General features: G+C 39.2%; 1 protein-coding gene across 7 annotated transcripts; it reads left to right on the forward strand.

Moving 5' to 3' along the window:
- Positions 1–132: 132 nt before the first annotated feature.
- Positions 133–20,975, forward strand: inpp5ka (inositol polyphosphate-5-phosphatase Ka). Of its 7 annotated transcripts, none has more exons than XM_085381068.1 (13): positions 278–505; positions 668–749; positions 4,518–4,622; positions 4,700–4,808; positions 4,903–5,019; positions 8,909–9,084; positions 9,243–9,354; positions 9,457–9,566; positions 15,810–16,041; positions 17,710–17,847; positions 17,923–18,024; positions 18,108–18,212; positions 18,346–20,975. In XM_085381068.1, the coding sequence occupies exons 1-13, from the start codon at positions 469–471 to the stop codon at positions 18,433–18,435; spliced, it is 1,515 nt and encodes a 504-aa protein (XP_085237194.1). In that variant the 5' UTR covers positions 278–468; the 3' UTR covers positions 18,436–20,975. The 7 variants fall into 7 exon arrangements, with proteins under 7 accessions (XP_085237193.1, XP_085237191.1, XP_085237194.1 ...); XM_085381070.1 differs by having other exon boundaries at positions 280–505; positions 17,923–18,006; XM_085381067.1 differs by lacking the exon at positions 278–505 and adding an exon at positions 133–269 and having other exon boundaries at positions 17,710–18,024.
- The last annotated feature ends 3,111 nt before the right edge of the window (positions 20,976–24,086 follow it).

The raw sequence follows: 24,086 nt of genomic DNA on the forward strand, positions 1-24,086 counted from the left end.
GTGTACAAACAATTAACTCTAGCGTTTTTCTTTTAAACTAGCCAACTTCCAGTCTCAATTAACAGGCATTTTCCCGGTTTTGTGTGCCAGTCGTGTGTCTTACTTGTAACTAAGTCCTTATGCCTTAGCTTGTTCGTGCTTTTATTTTGAAAGTAATCAACTTCCCTATTTTCCCTATTAGTGAGCCCGCAGGCTGGATTATTGACGTACTGTACAGCTTCCTGCAAATAGATAAAACAACATTCACAAATACTACTAACGTATAAAAGGTAGCGTACGATAAATCATTATCGGGCATAATAATTGATTAAAGTGTTTGCTGTTGAATGTGAAAAAGCAAGACGCTTGGTTTCGCTAACTGCGCAGTGTAGCTAGCGCTGTGTTTATCAGATGCATCACCACGGTAGTGAATGGCTGTAAGATGTTAGCTGGGTGTAAATAAATGCTACAAACTTGGTAGAAAAGAATATGCACAAGCCGGGGGTGGAAAATGTGCCCTACTCAGGTTAGTTAAACCTCAGTCCTTACATGACAACTTTGTGAGTTAGCGTTGTCAGCTAACAACTATGCATAAGAGTTGTACTTTTACTTTAGTTTGTCCTTTCATTTCGTGGCGACGTGAGCTTAATGAAGTTGATTTGACTGAATTTGCCTCTTTCCCTGCCAGGTGTGGACCCGATGGAGGACAGTGAAGAGCCACTGGAAAGTCATCAGTTATACCTCGGGGAGAAGGAGGAGGAAAGCTTCAGGTTGGTGCATGGATGTGAAAGATGAACAGAGTCACTGTGACCGGGTCGGTGTTAGCTTTGTGTTTCTCTGGGAGCCAGAAGTGACTGTATTAGAAAAGGCTTTAAGTTAGCAGGTAACTAGCAAGCTTTGCCGGTAATTTGAATTTATAAAGTGTTGGGGTGAGAGACTTAGACATACGCTAGTGCAAATTAACACATTAGAGGTTCACGCAACTTAATGGAGTACGGGCTTGCGTATCAAAAAATCCTTTTAAAAAGCTCCTAAAGTCACAGTCGGCATATTTATAAAAAAATAAAAAATCAGGGGTCTAGTTAAGTGAAGCGTGGACAGTAATTTAGAAAATAAAATTCATGCATTCAGTATGACTTGAAAGTAGAGCGCGGATGAGGTGCATATAGACAGCTGAAGCCTCCTGGTACATAAACTCCAGTTCCTGGCTTCAAAAGCTTATGTCTCAATTCATACCAACTCACGGGATAAAGGTAATTGTAATTCAGCTGTTTGGATGGGAATTTATGCTTTAGCTGTAAATTTGCACTGTAGCTACATCATAACTGGAAACCCCTGTGAAACCATACAAAGTAAACTGGGCAGTTAAACAACAATTCTCTAGAAAATGTAACTACACGTGGGGTCCATGGTGTCCACAGCTATGGTGATTGATCTTAAAGTTAGGGAGTATCTCACCTCAGCTAATGTACTCAGCGAAACCTCTCCATCATGTCTGTGGTGTATTTTTAGTGGAATTTTCCATATTTTATTAATGGTCTGTATGATTTACTCAACTCAAGTCTCAGAACAGGACGTACTTGTGGTTTGTTTGTTTGTTTTTTCTTACTTGCTTGATTTTTCTAGCCCTGTGGTTTTTAGTCAGTTTTGGTGAAAAGTCTTTAACATTAGATATCAGACATCCAAAAACAAACAAATAGAGAAGAAATATTTCACCTTTCAACTTGAATAATTTGAAAGCAGGAAAATGCTGTTGTGCTGCAACAGCAGTGATCTACTTTTTGTAAAGGAACTCAGTCTTGCAGTGCCCAAGTTGGTTGGCTTATTTATATTAAGAAACAGCAGAACATTTTCTTGCGGTTCTCACTATATTGTACTTCAGCTCCAGCCCTTTCCCCACATGTCTTCTTTTTTTTTTTTTCCACTGATAAGGCATTTCTGTCTTGTGTGTTGTAGTGTTGTTTTAGCCAGTTGAGCTTCTCCTTTTGTTGCACCAACATGACATCACCAAGTTTAGTGGTAAAGCTGGTTAAAAGACGTATTCCTTTCCTTTCCCCCCCGCTGAGCTGTGTTTGTCCTGCCTTTCTTACTGTGTGATGCATTTCCACATTAGCTAATGTAAGGCTTGTGATATTCTGGCTGCCTAGTGTAGCTCTCAGGACTTTCAGCCTTTTCTAGAAGCACGTATGTTTGTCCCATTTGGGTTAAATATGCTCCAAGACCAGACACAGTCCGCTGTTTGCCAGTGAACAAATGTCACTGCATTCTGGCAGGTGGATTAGGTTGCCCAACAATACATACCTAATGCGGATTTGAGGGGGGAAAAAGCAATGTGTTGCTGGTGTTCTGTCCAAGGAAAGGACAGCCTGACGGCTTGCTGAATGAAAAGGGACGTGTTTCCAATCACCCATGCAAGTTGATTTCCCAATGTTTAATAGGACTAACCTTTAGACATTTAACAATGAGATTATAAACAGTTTTCAGAACACAAAGACAAATTGTGGGCAAATGAACCAATTCTCTAATCACTCTGTTCAACTCTGGAGCACCTAAACCCCTGAGCCGGGGGGTTTAGATGCCACTTCACTCAGTGGTTTGATTTTGCAGAAGGAGGACTGTGGCTCATTTGATTCCCTTTTTACATTTCTATTTTGTTACTTCCAACATCTTCCATCACCAATTGAGACCACAGCCGGCTCAAGCAGGCCTCGCAGTTTTGGACCAGGATGGATGAAATTACTCGGCTGTTGGGCAGCATAGAGCGTAAACGCACCGAAAGCGTTTCCACACAGTCAACGGGCAGCAAACTGGCCCTGCTCCATCGGCTTCACCAGCTGATGACCTGCGTTGAGGACTTGAACCCCAAAAACGAGCTGCACGAGAAGGTGGTCAAGACCCTGGATTACGCCTTCCTCGTCTGCGGCAAGAGAGCCAACAAGCCGAAGAAGGACAGCTTCAGGTGGAGACTGATGCTGACTGCTCACCCGCCTCTGTTGATGTTTGAAGCTGGAGATTTTATCGCTTTAATGAGTTTGTACTTGTTGCAGTAGTGTAGCTTGTATTGTTCTTACCTTGTCTTTCCCTGTTGTGCGTCAGTATGCTAAAATGTGGTTTTAGAGACAGCTGCTGTATTGAAACTCAGCAGTCATTTTGAAATGCCTCCATGGATTTATCTGAGCATTTAACTTTAAATTATCTAAATTTCTGTGGGATTTATCTGGGATATGAGAAGAGCATCAAAGTCAAATATGTTGTTGTTGTTTTTGTTGTTGTTTTTTAAACTGCTTAATAAGTTTGTGACCAATTAGAGTATTAGAAATCATTAATATTACTTGATTTTTGTGTTTATATTTCTACATCTTCTACCAAAACATCCTCGTATATTGTAATTCAGGAGTGTTCCCTCGCTGTCCTTTAATGCTTCTGAACGGAGAGGACTTTCTTGTCTCACTGTGGACACATTTTAGTATTGCAGAAAGCAACACTGAGAACTCATTGTGGCTGGCGTGATCCCATTGCAACATGACCTGTAGTTGTTGTCTGGCTTCAGGCAGTGACCAGAGACTAACACAAGACCCTTGCTGAGTGAAACCATCCAAGAAAATGCAGTCTTTTAAATTTAATTCATATGCTTTTATTACTTACACTTAAGTAAGTGTGAAAATATTATTCCATGTTATGAATGTTGCAAGTTTGGGTTCAAGGATGACTGATCTGATTATGTGTCAACTGCATCAGCCTGGCCTGCTTACGGTAATTGCACAATGGTGCTATTGTGGCAGCTTTTAAACCTGTGTTACGGGCTCGTCTTTGGTTCGAGATAAGCTGAAAGGACTTCTTTGATTGTGAAGCTTAAATGATATGTTGCAGCTGAATGCGTGTACATCGTGGACGCAGCCATCCCAAGTCCCATCTGTGAAGCCTTGGGCTGAGTGTTTAGCTGCTGAAGCCACTTGTATTTGTATCATCTAGTGTCACGTGTTTTATTGTAGTGACCTGTCAATTACATGGTATATTTTAGGATGCAGTCTCGCCCCAAAGTATATAATGCTTTAGTGCTCCTGTGACTCTAATGGGGAGCATAATATACAAAGTGAACATTGTGTTGTCTTAAAGAAGATTTGAAATTTGTTATTGAGACCCAAAAGGGACCAGGAAAGAGTTTATTGAGGTTATAATTCAGGTCATCTGATTTTCATACCTGGAAAAATTAAGCCATAATTTAAGATGGTCTCGTTTGTTTTAAAGGTTGAATGTTGTACCTGATATCTAGTTCAGGGGTAGGCAACTCCAGGCCTCAAGTGCCGGTGTCCTGCAGGTTTTCAGTATCACCCTGGGTCAAATTATGATTTTATTAGCAGGCCTCTGGAGAACTTCAAGACATGTTGAGGAGGTAATTTAGCAATTTGAATCAGCTGTGTTGGATCAAGGACACATCTAAAACCTGCAGGACACTGGCACTTGAGGCTTGGTGTTGCCTACCTCTGATCTAGTGGTTTACTTCAGACTGTTTGTAATTTCCTCTTCTGTGCCCACAGGTTGCACATGGTAACGTGGAATGTGGCTACAGCTGATCCTCCAGACGATGTGACCACACTTCTCCACCTGAACTCTCCAAAGAGCCCTGACCTTTACGTCATTGGGTAGGTGATGTGATGCACAATGCATCTGTATAAGTGGATAAGGGGCCGATTTACAATCAGATTTGTGTGTGTGTTAGTCTGCAGGAAGTGTACTCTGGCCCGTTGAGGTTTGTGTCAGATGCTGTGTTCGATGACCCGTGGAGTTATCTATTGATGTCGCTTTTAGCGTCACAGAAGTACATCAAGGTAAAAAACCTTAGAAAACTCCCACACATGCCATACAGTGGATGCACACTTTCACAGGGTCAGGAGAACACAGTTTGTGCTGTGTGTGTTTCAGGTGTCATCCATAAGAATGCAGGGCCTGCTGCTGCTCTTCTTCTCCAAGCTGGAGCACGTCCCCTTCATCAGAGACGTCCAGGCGACGTACACACGCACAGGCCTCTTTGGTTACTGGGTGAGAAATGCTGAACTGCTTTATTATTTCACTTTTAGAAAAAATTCAGATGTTTTTAAAAAAAAAAGAAAAAAAAGGGGGGGGGGGGGTGACCTAAATCAATCAGATGTGTTAGGGTTGTGCGAAATGACCAAAATCTCATTTCCCGATATAAACGTTTCTTATCCCAATAACGATATATATCGCAAAATAGTGCATTTTCTTTGTGAGTATTTAGTACATGGCGTGCTGCGGGGAAAAGCCTGTTCTAACGTTTGAGTCTAACATTTATTTTGAGCACCTGACAGCTCTTTTTTGCTTCTCATTCGTAAACTCTCTCTGCACTCTTTCACAGGATTCTTGTGTAGTTGGCCGTAGGTGTTAGAAGAGGATTGTCGTGTTTGAGTCTGTGGTGGGGACTGGTTTGCAGCATAATTTTTCATAATACAGTTTTCTGGTCTGTGTCATAACCAAACCCTGTCCATGCTACAGAGGTAGCCCTTGTTTTGGAATAAGGTCCTCGACTAGTCCTTCTGTTTAGAGCTAACTGGTTATGCCTCATCTTCACTGGCCATGCTGGTATTCTCTGTGCCTGCATCCATGTGGTGACTGTAAGCGCCATTTATAGTTACTTCATGTTTTTATTTGAGGTAATTTGTTGGATGCATATTCGGAAATTAGATGTTTGAGAATAATGCATATCATTTCAGTTATTTTGAAAAGTCTCAACAGGATCTTGAGCTTTATTGTGAAAGGTTTATGTGGAAAATAAACAAGCAGACAGTGGAGCTACACAATGGTTTTACCGTCGTTGTTGCTAACGAAAGTACACGTAAAAACAGCTGCTTGTCTGTCTGTAATGTGGTTATTTTAAATAAAAGAGAAACATAGAACTTTAAGAAATTAATATAGCCACTACAGTGACCATGAAAACGATGAGAAAACATTGCCATAAACAGCTTATTTTGCGACACCACGAAACAAACGATAGCATAATATGAAACGATAGATGTATATCGTCATCCAATATCGAACAGCCCTTAGCTGCATTGTTGTGTTTTTTTTTTTTTTTTATTATTATTATTATTTTAAAAATCTGGTGCATGCATTGGTCCCCTCAGGTTTTAGATACTACTCATCTCTGTTTGGTTATTTGTTTAAAGGTGTATTAAAATTATTATTTAAAAGCAAAACATTGTAGTACTTTGGGAAAAACTATTATTCAAAACAAGCCTCTTCCGCCAAAATTCTTAATTAGTGGATTTAGGATGTCTTCTTTAAGTCTGTCCTCATTGTGCAGTGCAGACTTCAGGTTTCCTCCTTCCTTTCCTTCCTATTTGTGTTGGATGCCTGTTTAAGGAAAACCTAAATCAGTCACAGCTTATCGTAGTGTCACAAATCCCACCCACAGATACTGACCTTGAATTCAGATTTTTGGTCAGCTCAGAGGAACTGTCTACTTTCAGATGGATGAACTTGATCATCATCATTAACCCTTTAAAGCCGGTCGGAGCGGACACGCTCCATTTCGCATAACTATTTTTAAATCTCGGTAGCACTGCAACCACGTAAGCTAGCGCAATAATTTTTTTTGCATATGAAACCGGAGGAGTTGTACTTACATCTTATGCCATCAGCTTGTCCTAGGTCACAGTTGCAAAAATTGCATAAAAAGCGCTTGCAGCAACAAAAACATAATATTCCAGAAACACGCTTTGCCGATCCGATCAGCTGTTTGTAACACTTCCTAGTCCATCAGCGTGAACTGTCGCATGTCCGCCATGAGCTGCCCGAAACCGGAAGTGACATCATTTTGCGGAAATGTAGTTTTTTACGATCGGGGCCTTATGAGCCTATACTGGTGTTTTTAAAAGTTATGTTTGAGTTCATGACTTTCTGTGTCGTTTCTGGGATGCTTAGGAACTCATATTGCACTGCTTGAAATAGTTTGTTTTGATGCATATGCTGTTATTTTGCAAATTTGCATTATAATATTTATTTTCGTTTTTTTCCTGCAGTATATGAAAATTGGTGTATTTCAAAAATAAAACTATGAAGACACTTAAAATAAATTTCCTGTGGTGGGAAACTAGTTTGTGTAACTTTTTTGTATTTACAGTTTTGAGGGATAAACCTCTTAAATTTCTCTAACTAGAAATATATGTTAAAAAAACAAAAACGATTTTCAATTTTTTTGTAGTTTATTGCACTTTTTTGCAATTTATGTAATTACTATGCACCTAATGCAGACATATTATTAAAGTTTGGGCTATAATGGTTGTATTGATGTATAGCAACTTGAAATGCTCACAAAAATGGCTCCACAGCATGTAAAAATATACTATAAGCTCTGGCAGACTTGGTTCTATGGTAGGTCTTAAAGGGTTAAGCCAAGCTCACACTTCCAAGAGAAGTAGTGCTGGCCCCTTTATAGACTGTATATAAACGGTGGATGTTGGTTTGTGTACTCCTTTCACTGTCATCGTTGGAGCTGGTTTTCTGTTTCACATGTGTAAACACCCTCTAATAGGGCTGCTCGATTATGGCAAAAATGATAATCACGATTATTTTCACTGAAATTGAGATCACGATTATTTGACGATATTTATTTAACCCTTTAAGACCTACTATAGAACCAAGTCCACCAGAGCTTATATTATTTTTTTTACATGCTGTAGTGCCATTTGTGGGAGCATTTCAAGTTGCTATACATCAATACAACTGTTATAGCCCATATTTTAATAATGTATGCATTAAGTCCATAGTAATTACATAAATTGCAAAAAAGTGCAATAAACTACAAAAAAAATTGAAAATCGCTTTTGTTTTGTTTACATATATTTCTACTTGGAGAAATTTAAGAGGCTTATCCCTCAAAACTTTAAATACAATAAAGTTGCAAAAAATAGTTTACAACAACAGGAAATTTATTTTGAGTGTCTTCATAGTTTTATTTTGGAGATACAGCAATTTTTATATACTGCAGGAAAAACAAAAAACAATCCTATGATGCAAATTTGCAAAGAAAACAGCAGGTGCATCATTTCACTGTGGGAAGTGATAGGAACTGATAGGAACGGCAAAGCGTGTTTCTGGAATATTATGTTTTTGTTCCTGCAAGCGATTTTTATGCAATTTTTGCAAAGCTATATGTGGAACGAAACCGTGACCGAGGACAAGCTGATGGCATCAGATGTAAGTACAACTCCTCCGGTTTCATATGCAAAACAAATTATTGCGCTAGCTTACACGGTTCAGGTTCTACAGGGATTTAAAAATAGTTACGCAAAACGGAGCGTGCTGCTCTGACCGGCTTTAAAGGGTTAACAATGACTTTAAAAAAATAATATAAAATAGTGTGCAACACCACTGAAGTTTTTTTTTTTTAAACTCTCTTTTCAACCAACAGCAGTCACTCTCCAAATAACTTCTGCTTAGCTTTCCGAGCTTCCCTCGGGTCCTCTTAATCAGCGGTCTCCAACCTTTTTTGCGCCACGGACCGGTTTATGCCCGACAATATTTTCACGGACCGGCCTTTAAGGTGTCGCGGATAAATTAGGGAGGGGCTAATAATCGGCTCAGTCATTTTTAATGATCGTTGAAAGCCCAGATCGTAATCGTGATTAAAATTCGATTAATTGAGCAGCCCTACCCTCTAATGTGTAAAACTAGCACACTTCTCCTTGAAATGAGGAATGGAGTAACATGTAGGAACATATGTCAAACCAGATCCCACTTTGTGAACTCCAGTATTTTTGTTTGGTTTTCAAGAGGGCTTCTGCATTTATTACATGAGGGTCACCAGCTGATGGAGGAGTTGTCTCTCGCAGCTTAAAAACTGAACAGAGTATGGAGTCTAGTTCAACACATTCACTGTTTTTCTCTTTTCTCAACCCTGTTTCACTCTCAGGGTAATAAAGGCGGCGTCTCCATCCGATTATCTTTCTATGGCCACACGCTCTGCTTCCTTAACTGCCACTTGGCTGCTCATATGAACTATGCCTCAGAGAGGGTGGATGAGTTTGAGTATATCATGGACATGCAGAGCTTTGACTGTAAAAGAGCTCCAGCTATTGTTGATCACAGGTGAGAAGACGCACATGATACAAACTGTGATTCACCTGAATGTTTGGGATAAGAAATGATGTTGAAGCTTCACATATCTCACCAAAGTCACTTCTTCATTATTCTTTCATGTGTCACCGTCCTCCTTCTCTGTCTCTTTTGCCCCTCTCCTGGTCAAGATTGGTTTTCTGGTTTGGAGATCTCAACTTCCGAATTCAGGACCACGGCATGCACTTTGTCCGCACCTGCATCGACAAGCAGAACTACAGCCTGCTGTGGAGCAAAGACCAGGTGTGGCCCTTTAAAGAGTCTCACAGCTCCTGATCCTCCATCCCACATAGCAGCCTCGGTAATGTGACTATGAAACATGTGTGTTGTTGTTGTTGTTTTCAGCTGATCATGATGAAGCAGAAGGAGCAGGTGTTGCAGGAGTTTGAGGAGGGGCCTCTGGACTTTCAGCCCACATATAAGTTTGACCGTAGCTCTGATACTTATGACACCAGGTAACACACAAGAAAACATCACCATAAAAACCATGAATCATACTCACCCTTCTCTTTGCTCACAGTATGCTGTTTTTATCTGTACCTCTTTCCAACTTTACAGACTCTACAACACATGGTTTGGCTTTAAGTAAGAGTTCAGAATCCATTTGTCCACATCTAGCACGTAGTTCACATAACCGAGCTTCACTATGTGTGTACACGCTACTTTTAACACGGCAGTAAAAGTAGTGTCATGTTTTTGTTTTTAATGTGGTAAGTTAAAATGTCACTCATGTGTTCAAAGGCTTACTGACGATTATGTTTATCTGTAACATGCTGCACATTAAACAAACACACAGGTGTTCAGGCTCCTTTCCTGCGCTTCGTGCCTTAAAGAGCACACGGCCCATGTTTCTCTAAAAGTTGGGACAGCGATCTGACGATGTGGGTCATGAATGCAGTCACATCAGCTGGATGGGCTTGCAAAGGAATTTCTGTTGCACGTGTTTGTCCGGCATCTCCACTTCCTCAGTACACTAAAAGCCATGATTGTTCTGGTGAAAGTCCCGATCAGCAATAACACGAGAAAAACAAAACAAAACGGTTTGACACGCCTGCTTGTAGTTTCTAGCTCATGATCTTTGGACAAACTAATATCACAGACAGCTTAATATGCTCCTGTGTATCAAAACAGCAATACACAGTAAACATTTCAATGCAAGCACTGGCCAATAATTAAATCAGAGTGTGAAACACATTGTTAGTATAGCTCTGGTTTTTGGAGAGGCACACAGACCTCTGCAAAAAACACGAAACATTTACTTTTCTCTACATTTAGTATTTATTACACATCAAATACAGTGGGAAAGTCTTCACTGTGACTAAGTTTATGAGTCAACGACAGATCAGATTTGTAATGTGTTGTTGAGCTAATTGTGGGAGGCTTTCCTCTGATTTTATCACATACCTGGAGTGTCACACAGCACCAGAAACCATCACCAACTTATCCAAAGCAGGACAGTTGGATGTGTTTTTCTTAGGCAATACTTCATTAATTACTGTTAATTAATGCTGTGTACTTCAGTTCAGCTTTAGCTGTTTTTAAAGGGTACATTTTATTAAAGTTTATAAAGTGTGGAGGGATTCTTAATACTACATGCATGATGTGACATGTGCAAGTGTCCAAGTGTCTACCAAAGTATAAGCACCTTGGTCAGAAATCGAGAAATGACGTCCGTTGATGTACTGCCCGATGTTGGATATAGCACAGCTGGATAAGTGTTATTAGACCACTTAATTAAAGTCTGATGAGTAACATTAATGTAAGAGTTACTCCTGTGTGAAAGAGAGCCGTCACTTTAACGGATTTATTAGCCAGCAGTGTGTCTGAAAGGGGCTGAACAGTCTAAGAAAGACAAACCCTATGGTTGTGTTTGCAAATCAAAGACCGAAATGCTTGTTGGTGCTACAGATTTTCATCTGCGCTCACATTACGGCAGCTGTTAAAGGTACACTGTGGATGCTTTGATCTCTACGGGCACATCAGAGCAAAGTTTTAGTTGTAGTTTTAGCTAGCATAAGTTCCTGTTTGTCAAATGAGAGATATATATATATATATATATATATATATATATATATATATATATATATATATATATATATATATATATATATATATATAAATATAAAAATTAACAAAAAAAGGAAAAGAATCTCCACAGGGTACCTTTATGTATCATGTCTACACTGATGCAAATTTAACCCACAGCATTAGCTTTCAGAATGTGTTATATAAATATGATGTGCCTAACTATGGAACGCCAGGACTGCCATAATGAATTAATTAAATACACCATTAAATAATCAATTAAATGTGGCAATAATTAATTAAAATTGGAATTAATTAATTAAATAAATAGTTATGACACATGTAATTAATTATTGACACATTTAATTAATTATTTATGTATTTCACATTTTAATTAATTATTGACACATTTAATTAATTAATTATTGACACATTTAATTATTTATGTATTTCACATTTTAATTAATTATTGACACATTTAATTAATTATTGACACATTTAATTAATTATTTATGTATTTCACATTTTAATTAATTATTGACACATTTAATTAATTATTTAATGATATATTTATTTATTTCATTTTGGCAGTCCTGGCGCCTGGCTCTCATCATGAAATAATTTTATCTGTCAGCCTCACCCATCAAACTCAGGGGGCGGGGTTAACGCTGCCCATGCAGCTTCTCTAACATTTGATTGGTTGCCGTGCAAAGTAAGTCAAAACAGGTCGATCCTAGAAAATCGATTGCTTGTGTAGACTTGGGGCAGCCAGGTATCCCAGAATGCAGATCAAATCACAGGCAGCAATGGTGGTGGTGTAGTTTTAAAATACCCCGTTTTTCTGTCACCAGCTACACTTTTAAGTGTTTTAGCCGCGAATGTCGCAACGTATGTCTGGTCAGGTTGTCAACATAGAACATGTTTGCAAAAGTGCTCAGATGTTTTCAGAGATTTCACTAGCACTGCTAACAATTAGCATGCAGAGTGCACCGAGGGGGTACGTTAACCGGTTTGTTTACATATTCCACTCTCTGTGTTCCACATGTTGCATTCGCAGATTCTCATTTTCACCGAACGATCGTCTCTTTCCGCCTGGTCTTGTGTCTCTGTGCTTCTGTAACATAAAGAACGAGCTGACATTTTTCTCACGAAACCAGCGATCAGCTCAGCAGACCCTCAGTTTACCTGCATGCATCCTCCTCCTCCTCATCTGTCAGCTGTTTAACACCTGCTGCTAATTCAAGAAACGCGCCTACGTTACCTGGTGATAGTCACAGTTTAACTGGGCAGCCGGTGCTCAATATAACGCAATGTCAGCGCATTTTTCTGCACAAGATAAGTAAATATAGTGTTTTCCCCGAGCGCAGAGCTGCTGGAGCTCGTTTCCTTACAGAGCACTTTATAGGCGAACAGCTTTATCAGCGGCTGATGTCCAATCACCGGCACACAGCTTTGAAACCTCAGCTGAGTTTTAGCTCTCAGTGGTTAAACGCTGGACTTCATTCACTCAGGTTCTGTCTGTCGGGTCACGTTTACTTCGCTGTTTTATTTACAACTGAGCAAATCGGTTTGGCTGAGGTTAAAGTTACGTTTCATAACTGCATAGTTTCACAGACGTTTAATGGTTCACTGGCACATGTGTTAGACTGAACTATCATCTAAATATCATCTGTTTTTTAATAGTTATTCAACTGTATTCTAAGCACCAGCTGTCTGTTAGAATGTGATTTTTTTTTTCTCTCTCTCTGTTGGCAGACGTATAAAAATGCGCAGGAAAATCTGACATGCATGGCGAACTTCACCGACGATATTTAGGGAGGAATAAACACACATCAAACATAAATGAACCATTTGCCTGTCTCCATAATTGAGAGCATTTTCTTTCTCTCTCTCTCTCTCTCTCTCTCTCTCTCTCTCTCTCTCTCTCTCTCTCTCTCTCTCTCTCTCTCTCTCTCTCTCTCTCTCTCTCTCTCTCTCTCTCCTTTTTTTTTTTTGCTTTTTCGGTCATGTTATGTTTACCTGTCAAAGGCTTGTTACAAACTATGAAACACATCGTGCAGACTTCTGGATGTTAGAAGAAAACTAATACTGCTCATGAATGAGACTAAAGGCAGGAAGGTGTCCTTTAAGACTAAACATGTTAATAGGACCTCCCTATTTATATCATAGTTTATGATATAGCACGTGTATTTCAGTAATAGCCTGCTGAGGTCACTATACGTGCTGGCCTCATATCAAATGTGAAGGCAGACTGAGTCTATGTTTGACGTTTTTTATATCTAATCTTCCTTTTCAAACATTTAAACAGCAGCGAGTCTGCAGCTGAGGGAATACAAATTCAAATTGTCGGAACAGGTTTGCTCGTTTCTTGGATTCATTTGGTGATTTATTAAATTTATAACTGTTATTCTAATCTGCTGCTGAGTCTCTTACACTTTTCTTTATGCTGTATATTTTCACGTCTCTGGAATAGTTGGCAGTTAGATAGTCAGCTGGGAAACTTTGTGTTAACTCATGGAGCTGAGGATATCGTGGACATGCTGACCTCGCTGCGTGGTGTACAGAGCGAGGTCAGCATGATTAATATTCACAATAAAAATATTAGCCGAACATCATGAAGTCTGTATGTGTTTCATAGTGTCGAACAACCTTTGTACAGTTAAAGCCAGCAGTTACTACATGACGGAAACACCAACGTTATCTCTTTTATGTGTTTATACACAGGTCACGCTGATTACTGAACAAAAACCCAAAGATCAGATGTTAAACAGATTTATTTGCTCTCTCTCCTCCTTAAACATGTTTTTAATGTTAGTTATAATTCAGAATTGGCGACTGAAACACGTAGGACACATAAGAACATCAGGAAATAAAACACCGATAAATATAACCTCAGTAAAAGAAGTCAGCGGGGGTTACTACAGCTGTGTACCGGGGCCTGCGCTTTGTCGGTGGGATTGCTTGCGAGGCGAGCGGGTCTATCCCACGCTTTGCCGTGAGACTGGGCAGACATCTCCGAAATCATCGAAACACTTTTGCAAAGAGGCTGTATCTTGACAAACCGACCAGACACATGAAGATTAAACCACTACATTCTCGGCTAAAAAAATATTAAAACGGTATTTGGTAACACACAAACAGGGTTTTTCAAAGCTCAGTTCTGTTAGCTTCCACATGCCGGTTGTTGTGTGCTAGAAACAATGGCCACCAGGCCAAAGCAATGGTTTTGACTCGATCAGCGTTAACCCCGCCCCCTGAGTTTGATGGGTGAGGCTGACAGATAAAATTATTTCATGATGAGAGCCAGGCGCCAGGACTGCCAAAATGAAATAAATAAATATATCATTAAATAATTAATTAAATGTGTCAATAATTAATTAAAATGTGAAATACATAAATAATTAATTAAATGTGTCAATAATTAATTAATTACATATATCATAACTATTTATTTAATTAATTAATTCCAATTTTAATTAATTATTGCCACATTTAATTAATTATTTAATGGTGTATTTAATTAATTCATTATGGCAGTCCTGGCGTTCCATACCTAACATGGATGGCTGTAAATGCATGTCATGCTAATACGGTACTACCATTGTGGATAATAGTGTGTTTGATTATAACGGGGTTCCAGTCAGAGCTGGCACTATGTATGATGGGGTGGGGTTCTGGGTGATGGCCAGAGGTGTGTGTTTGGTGAGGGTGGAGGATGAGGGGTAAAAATAGGCATTTTCAAACTGATACCTGGCGGTCCTTTGGTGACAGTGATGGCCTTAAACATTGTACTGTAAATAAAAGGTAAATGGACTGATTCTTATATATCGCTTTTTACTCTCCCGGAGTACTCAAAGTGCTGTATACAACATGCCACATTCACCCAATCACACCCATTCTCACAAGCACTGAAACTAAACAGAGTGCTGTTTTGCTAACAACATTCACACTCCGATGGATGCATCAGAGAGCAACTTGGGGTTAGTATCTTGCCCAAGGATACTTGGCATGCAGACTGGAGGCGCCAGGGATCGAACCACCAACCTTCCGATCAGTAGGTGACCTGCTCTACCTCCTGAGCTACAGCCACCCCACAGGTTCCATGTGACCTGAGGGGGGGGAAAAAAAGGTGCTGCCAAGACAGATTTGTTTCCAGCTATGAAGAAGAATTTGAAGGAGAAAATGAGTGAGGAGGATTTTGATATTTCTGTCATCTCTGACATTATTCTTTGGTTTCATTTATGTGCACAAACATGAAGGTTAAATATTTCTAGTGCCCAAAACTGCAGCTCCTCCAACAACCTTTTGGAGGCTTGCTCCAAAAGTAAGTCAGTCCCCATAGAGACTCTTGGGTCCCGTCCCAACTTTATAGTATTATAAAACAGGTTTTCCAAGTATTCTTAACAAACAGCAGTTCAAAGAATACATCAGTGTGCTGGTTTTCTTGTACCTGTGAAATACTTTCCAGTTACCCCGTCACTGAGGTCCTGGCATGTCATTTGCTGCCTGAACCTTTTATTCTCCCCAGCCCCACATCATATTGGTATAAGGCACTTCAGCCAGGCATGTGCCTCATACCAACGCAGGTTCTTGCTTTAAACACTTGACTTTGTCTGACAACTCAAACCGGCCTCTGCTCTCTGTCCATCTGTCATCTATAACTACCTGTCCAGTGCTAAGAAGCGTAAACCTGCCTGGACTGACCGGATTCTGTGGCGACTCCGACCCAAAGCCCTGCCCCCGGATGAGGAAAATGAAAACAAAGTTGGGCTAGATGCAAAGAAGCTCAAGCAGCTGGAAGAGGACATGGAGTACCCCCTGAAAATCAGACAGGACGTGTACACCAGCATGATGGAGTACAGCATCAGTGACCACAAGCCTGTCATTGGTATCTTCACACTGGAGGTGAGAAACTGGAAACTGTGACTATCCAGATGCAGTCAGTCACCTTTCAGTCATTTGTTTATGACCTGAATTATTGATGCAGGTCATCAGTTGATTGTGTTGTGTATTTATTGTCGACGCTTTTGGAGATGATGTAAATCATCATCCTTATCATAGCGTCCCACTAAAAGTGAGCATGCAGGATGTGATGGGAAACATCACTTACTGCTCAGTGTGGAGGTAGCTGCAGTTATTACGGGGACATTAAGCTGATATTTTGAAATATCAAACTCATTTCACTGTACAAATAAGTTTTGACAACCCATTCTAAAAACAAAAATTCATTTTTAAAGGACCAGTAACTGAATACATGTCGACGTTGCGTATTTAAAATACAAAATCTGAGTAACTGTATTCCACTACAGGTACCGTTTCAAAGGGTGGTGTTCAGAATACAGTTTGTTGAAATAAATGGAGTACGCGGCGGTCTTTTTCTGTTTCATCTTAGGTTACGCCCTCTCTATTTGTGGTCATTCCACTCCGGTGGAAACCCAAACAAATCACGCATTAAGAGGCTCTAATGCCTGTGTCTTAATCTCTCGGCCTGTGTCACCTGTACTTGCGGTTCACATAATGACGTGAAGAAATGTATGTAAAATTTATTATTCAAAAAAAATTATTTAATATGAAGGCAACAGGCAGAGTGTTATAGGTACAGCTCTAAAGAATGTAGCCTCATGGGCACTGTAGTCCGTGCTGCAGGGGGAATGGACTGCTGTACCCGTTATGTGTCTGTGAGCGCGAGGAGGGAGAAAAAGGAGAGTTGAAGAGTGCGAGTTGTCACCAACCAGAAACCGGAAATGGAAGCATCTAAATATAATAATAATAATAATAACCACTGCAGCCAAAAAGAGTGCCTAGTTGTAAATAAGCTATTAAGACTCGACTGTACACTGTGTTTTCCTCCAAAACAATAAGTTCCGTTGGAGCAGCCTTTCAACGGCTCTCTCTGTCTCTCGCTAGCAAAGTTGACCCAGACAACAAAGTAAAACTAGTTTTTCGGTTACGAGCCCGACAAGAACCCGACGTATTAGCCAGAGGTCCCTTTACTACGGTTCAGAGCCGCGCACCTGTTTTATAAATGCGCGGAATAGTTTTCTATACAAGAGTAACGTAACGGAATACGTTACAAAATACATTTTGGAGCATGTAATCTGTAATCTGTATTGGAATACATTTTAAAAGTAACCTTCCCAACACTGGAAATGAATATGGTTCCTTAGCAGTCCTCTTTTTTTGGGAGTTCTAATGATTACCGTGGAATATATTGTAACTGAAAGCACTTGAGACTATAAACTTATCTGAAAATTCTTTATTACACTTGTAACTTAACTTGACAGGTCATTTTTTCCCATAGACATTCGTACAACTGAAAAAGTGTTTTTGTATGCAGACGAGTCGCCCCCTGCTTACATGCAAAACAGGTTTTAGATGCTTTGGCTTCACACTCTTCTGACAAAGTGAATGTGACTTCAATATTGATGCAATCTCCTCTAACCTATCCATCATAGATTTTGTCATGATAGTGTGACTCTCTTATCCCTCTTTTGAAAGTCTCCATAGCTGTGTGGTTCCTCTTGTACAGAATGTTGTTTCTAACTTGGACTGTTGATTTGTGCGTGCCTACAGCTGAGGAAGATGTACGAGACTCCTCTGGTGCGTCTGCGGGCAGAGGGCGACTGGAGCGCAGATATTGATGCCATGGTGGTCTACAGCCCTCTGCAGCCATTCCCCTCCAGTACTTGGGACTGGATCGGCCTCTATAAGGTTGACAACACGTGTTTCACTGCTGGCTGGTTCAGTGTGCTAGTTGAAAGTCTTCATTTTTGTGTGAATTTTCAGGTTGGTTTCAGCAGCGTGTCAGACTACATCACCTACACGTGGGTCAAAGACGACGAGGTGGCCTTCAACGAGGAGGTTATACAGGTGGTAACTCTTGTCTCAGTGAGTGGGACTGCAGTTTGAACACGAGCCGGAGCAAAAGTGCATGTAAGCCTCAGGTGATGGAAATGTTCTTGTTTCTGTAGGTTTATGTAAGTAAGGAGGAAATCCCCGTGCAGGGAGGAGACTGCGTGCTGTGCTACTACTGTAACGCTCTGAAGTGCATCATTGGAATAAGTGAACCATTCCAGGTAATGAATTGGAAATAATACATGAAAAGATATTGTCTTTTATTTGGAATTACACCTTAAAAGGATTTTCTGCAGTACTGTTCTCGTGTGGATGGAGGTCAGCATCAGTGTTATCTGCTCATCTGTCTTTTAGGTCCAAGCATCCAAGGTAGCCATTGAGGAAGGCATGCTGCCTGAAAGGATCAATGGGCTCGACAAAGCTGTGTCTGGTGATGACTTTTAGAACTGAAGTGTCAAAAGTCTTAGATTTGGGAAACTGTAAAGGTTTTCTGTCGCATTTCTTAACCTGCAGCTGAAAAAGCAACTTAGGAACTGTTCTCTCTTTTCCCCACTGCACCACTGATCTCTCTAATGCTACCAGTGAGGCTGTTTTGTTATTTACTCCAGCAGTCAAACGCATTAAAATGGAAGCTCACATTTAAATTGGCATCATGTTGAGCAAAGAAATTTTACTCTTCTTTTAGTCTTTATGAGTAAAAATAAATAAGATGGAATGCTTAGATTTTACCAAATATGTTTGTGTCACGATGGATGGGTGAAGAATATTTTAGGGTTTGTGATACTCAAGGAAATGGTTAAGGCCTGATTATCCACAAACCACTGCAGATACAATTACTCATTCTTGTACTGTTTTTTTTACCACATGGATCCACTCATTCACTCCACGATGACCAAAGTTATATCACTGAGTCCATCCAGTGGACCCCCTCCACACTTACAGTAACTGCAGTGGTGTTCAGAGCTATTGCGAACCAAAGTTTCATGTCACACCACTGTTTTTGAACTATTTTGCAACCAACAAATATTCACCTCCAGTGGTTTTCAATTTGAAGGTGTTTTCAAGACTTAACAGCTGCTCTGGGTTTATGCTTTATGGCTTTTGCCGCAAAGCATAAAAACAACAACTTTTCACTGAAATTAAAATATCTGACACTTCTGTTCCTATCTCCTGATGCGAAGAATATCACAAGTCAAGTCTTGCATAGTCCAAATGGAGGCACATGAAAGCTTGGCTTTGTACTTGGTCTGAACACGCTACAATGCTGTGGGAGGAAAAATGCTCACACCTACTCTTAAGAATAGGTTCGGCTCCAACTTCACTTTACTGCTACTGTAATGAAAAGGAAAAGGGAACATGAGTTAGCAAAACCCACGGGCCGTGTTTGTTTGAAGGGCACCATGGTCACGTTCAGACTGAGTAGTTATTCTGTGAAAAATGAGCTGTCAGCCTGCACTGCTTACTACTTGGAGTCGAGTATCCTCGATGCCAGTGTGCGAACCTACACTGCTAAGTTTTTATTTCAATGGCAAAACCGGTGTGATGCCAGACCAGCTGCTTACACATTAAAAATGTCTTAATTTATGGTTAGATAATGGCTAGTTAGAGCAACCCCTCAGATGACAGTAGTCAAAAGAAGCTCTACGTCCACAGTCACTGCATGTGACTGTGTAGAGGTCTGCAGGACCAGACAACTTAAATTTCCTTTCCACTCTTCTTTAAAACAGTACAGCCAGTACAGGTAGACACAGAGTTTTTAGCTGTAAGGTAATGATCTTAATCCGTACTGTCCTGAAAGCATCGCTGAGGTACGTAAGCTGGATCTAGTCATGATTTTAAATGTTTCCTGTGTTATTTAAAATATTAACTTGGTTTTTGGAATATCCATCCCTGTGACTGTGAGTGCTATTGGGAGGTGAGATGATTTCGTAGCTTTGATTTCTCTCTTCTCAGTGTTTTAATGAACTTCAGTTGCTCCTGGAGGACTTGAAAGAAAAGCTGTATAATACAACCTTGTTTTTTTGTTTGTTTTTTTGCTGTGGCTGATTTTTTTTTTTTGCTTTCTGCCATCCACCTTCTGGAAGGTTCCAGTTTTATATAAGAAAAACAATGATTCCTATCAAGGTTGATTGTGACGTCACAGCAAAAACCTTCAAGAAATGTTGCACTGTTTACTGTATTTGTAGGCTCTCGTGGTATTGTTAGTGTGATTAAATACTATATATAAATGTGTAGTTTTGATTGAACCATGTGGATTCAACAAGTGCCTCTGACACACCGCTTTACATTTACTGTACTGTACTATGCTGCTTAACTTTGATACATGTATCGTAACATTGACTTGATTACTTAAAACATGGCAAAATGTTTGTTGGAGATCTTTTTGAAATGTACATATTTTGCTTTGGTCTGTAGAAACATTTCCTGATCTGGATTATCAGCTGTAGAGGCGTCTCCCCCTTCTCTTGAATTTAAAGAAACTAAATGGCATTTGACTCAAAGCACCAGTAAAAAAAAAAAAAAAAGAATATTTACTACATACATGTATAAATACTTCCTTTAATTGGCAGATGTAGAGAAGAAGGAAAATAATTCCTGCTCACTGCTTGCAGTGACGTTTGTGGATTGTAGTAAGGAACCGGGTTATGGTTTATGAAAAGAGATGCTGCTGCTGCTGAGTGTTAATACCAAATTAACTTTTTGAGATTCCAGGTTCCACTGTATTCTCAGTAATGTCACATTTCTAAAACTTGGAAACCCACACCAAAATAATCTAGATGACTGCTACAGTCCAGGTTAAATATGTGAAAATATGCACACTTGATTTTTAGAGGGGACTGTCCCTTTAAATATTGCTGTTTTAAACTTTGAGCTATAGAAATACTTGTTGTGAATGTTGCCGTTACTGATTTGTTGGAATCAGTTATACTTGCGCACACATGCACACATATATACATATCAATAAATATACATATATGTTTTAACTGAAGGCTGACTTATTTTCTGAAATGCCAATGAAACATACTGTAACCGAATGCAAATAAATTTATAGCTCTGAATATGCAAGATTAAACCAGTGTGTTTGTTCTTGGTTCAGTGGGTGTCGCTTGTCTTTTCAGTTTCAAAGTGCATCTGCTGTTCTCATTTCCAGGAGCATACTTGTATTCTTGGACTCTGCTAAAGTAGAAAAAAAAAAGAATAAAAAAAGCAGCTCCTCAGCTTTAAAGGTAGTTTTGGCTCACAGGGATTACTGACAAACACTGAGCTCATTAACAGAAAAGTTAGCATTTGTTTAACATGGGCACCTACAATTGTCATCTAAAACGTAATATTATTTTGGTACGTAGCATTTTTGGAATCTTTAATGTTCAGTTACATTTTTATACTATCACAGTTTAATATTTCTACTTTAAATGATTATACTTCTGCATTAAATTTCTTGCTAGTGGTTCTGAATTTCCTTTAATAAAGTGTATGCTTTCACTGACAGGCTGGCTGACAGCCATCTGCAAGGCCTCACTGAGTCACTGAACTGAACCACTGAACTGTGTTCTGTCAGTCTGTCTTGAATTTTTAATGAAATTAATTGACAATGGCTTGCTGTGTGGTACAGGCCTCCGTTTTTCTGAGTATATTGTCCATCACTTAGCACTAATTAGCAGATATACAGTGCTTAGCATAAATGAGTACACCCCACTACATTTGTCAGAAAACTTTTAGTTTCCTTTCACAATCAACATTTCTATGAGATACTATACTACAAAATTCTCCCACAAATGTGGGCCATTGAATGCGAACAAGATTTGTGAATTTGCACAGACAAAAAAGTGATTTTCCCAACAAATTAATTCAAGCCCATGTGGCAAAAATGAACACACCCCAGTTAGTCTTAGGAGAAAAGCCACACTTAAGACTACAAAATTCGAATGAACAGGCATTCAACCACAGGTGAGTCTAATGATTCATTTAAGAGGTGCCCAGCAAACAGGTGATGATATAAGGGAATTACTTAACAAAGAAAAGCCCATCGTGCAGTTTTCCAACACAACAATGATCCAAAACACACATCCAAAGCTTCTGTTGCTTTTCTGAGGAAGAACAGGGTGAAGGTGATTGAGTGGCCAAGTATGTCTCCTGATCTGAACCTAATTGAACACCTGTGGGAAATTCTGAAGCGACAAGTTGAGCATCACTCTCCATCCAGCATCCACTCTCTAAAAGAGGTTATTCTTGAAGAATCGAAAAAGATAATGTTGCAATATGTCGCCAACTTGTTCACTCCATGCCTAGAAGACTTGGTGCTGTCCTTGAAAATCACGGTGGTAATACAAAATACTAGATGTAGTAGTTTTCTGTTGCGTGGTGTATTTCAATTTTGCTTCAACCAATAAAAATTTTGGAAAGTGTTCTTTTGTTCATTGAGCTACTGATTAAATTTCTACTTTTTAAAGGGGGTGTACTCATTTATGCTGAGCACTGTATGTCTGTACGTGGGAGATGTGTGGTTTGCTTCCTAACCAAGCTTTCTAGCCTTAGCTGCCAAGTTCAAACTGACTTGACTCATTCAAATCTAGTAACCCTCACAAAGATGAGGCCTGAAAGACTCATTTGCAAGCAGAATATGAAACCATTGGTTGAAGTTACAGTTCATGCATTAAATTAAAAAATGAAAAAAAAAGCTTTATGGGTTTTTCAAATAAAAAATATTTGTGTGTGTGTTTTTTTTTAAATACAGTCAAAATAAGAGATTAGGCTATATCTTTCTTTTCACTGTTAAGTCTGTTAAGTACAGAGGACCAGGAGAGTCATGCGCATTAAAATATGCATTAGTTATTAATGTCAATTACAAAATAATTGAATTCCTTTAATTTATTTTATTTATCCCTTTATATGTTTAAATGATAAAATTCACTTCTTGATCATTCAGTGTATAATAAGAAGATACTTCTGCCCTTAGCTGAATGTCTCTATCCGGCTTATGCAGAGAGCTAAACATTAAATGGCTTTAATGAACACTCAGGAGACTGTGTCGCATTCTTCAGAGCTTTACTGATTTGCGCCATTTGTAAATACTTTCGTTCTTTTTAAAAAAAGATTATGACTTTTCAAGAGCAACCGATGCAGTAATTGTTAGAGACAGAGAAATGGACCTTCCCTGACGAGTGCTGGTAGAAAAACTCTGGCGCTTCCCCATTAAAACACTAGATGGCAGACCTATCCCATTACTTACAGAACAAATGAGCTGACCCGTCATAACAAACTTAAAACATACCCATGGGACAGAATAATAATTTCTAAATAAATACTTCAAAATTAACTATTAATCTATTCATAAATACTTCAAATGAAATGGATTTTAAGAAAAGGGGATTAAACTCAATAACAATGTGATTTCAAAAAACAAAATAAAATGATTCAAAAGTCTAATATTAATAGAGATTTATTTCCAAAATGGCAATTCCAGCCTTCTGTTTTAAATGTATTTCTATTTCCTGTTAGCTATGGGAACAACTAGCATAGTAGCTCATGCATTAGATTTGGTATTAACTATGGGTTGAGCTAACAGATTAACTATTGGATTAGCTTTACCATGTTTCTTGTGTCATTTAAAACATTAACTGGGCTTTGTTGTTTTTTTTTTTTGTTTTTTTTTTTTTTTAGCTGTGGCTGATTTCTAGCTTTCTGCCATCCACCTTCTGGAAGGTTCCAGTTTTATATAAGAAAAACAATGAATCGTAACATTGACTTGATTACTTAAAACATGGCAAAATGTTGGAGATCTTTTTGAAATGTACATATTTTGCTTTGGTCTCTAGAAGCATTTCCTGATTTAGCATTTTTGTGATTACTTTGGTCCTTGGAAAAAGAATCAACATAAACTAGCCATGTGGTCAGATGTAAGGAGCTATCTGATTGGTTGGACTGGCTGGGCTGTCTGGACTTTTGTATGCTAAGGAGACCTTTTTAAGAAGAGTGTGTTCCTGTATATAGGGCATATGCTTTCTTGACAAAAAGCTAAAGGGATTAATCATCCATATGTCTGGTGTCATTATACAGGAGCATATGTTTGTTTTTTTATGAAAACTGCTGATCTC

This window comes from Rhamphochromis longiceps, linkage group LG14 (genome assembly GCF_057381845.1).
Source record: "Rhamphochromis longiceps isolate RC_006_pf linkage group LG14, R_longiceps_female_GT1.1, whole genome shotgun sequence".
Taxonomy (NCBI): domain Eukaryota; kingdom Metazoa; phylum Chordata; class Actinopteri; order Cichliformes; family Cichlidae; genus Rhamphochromis; species Rhamphochromis longiceps.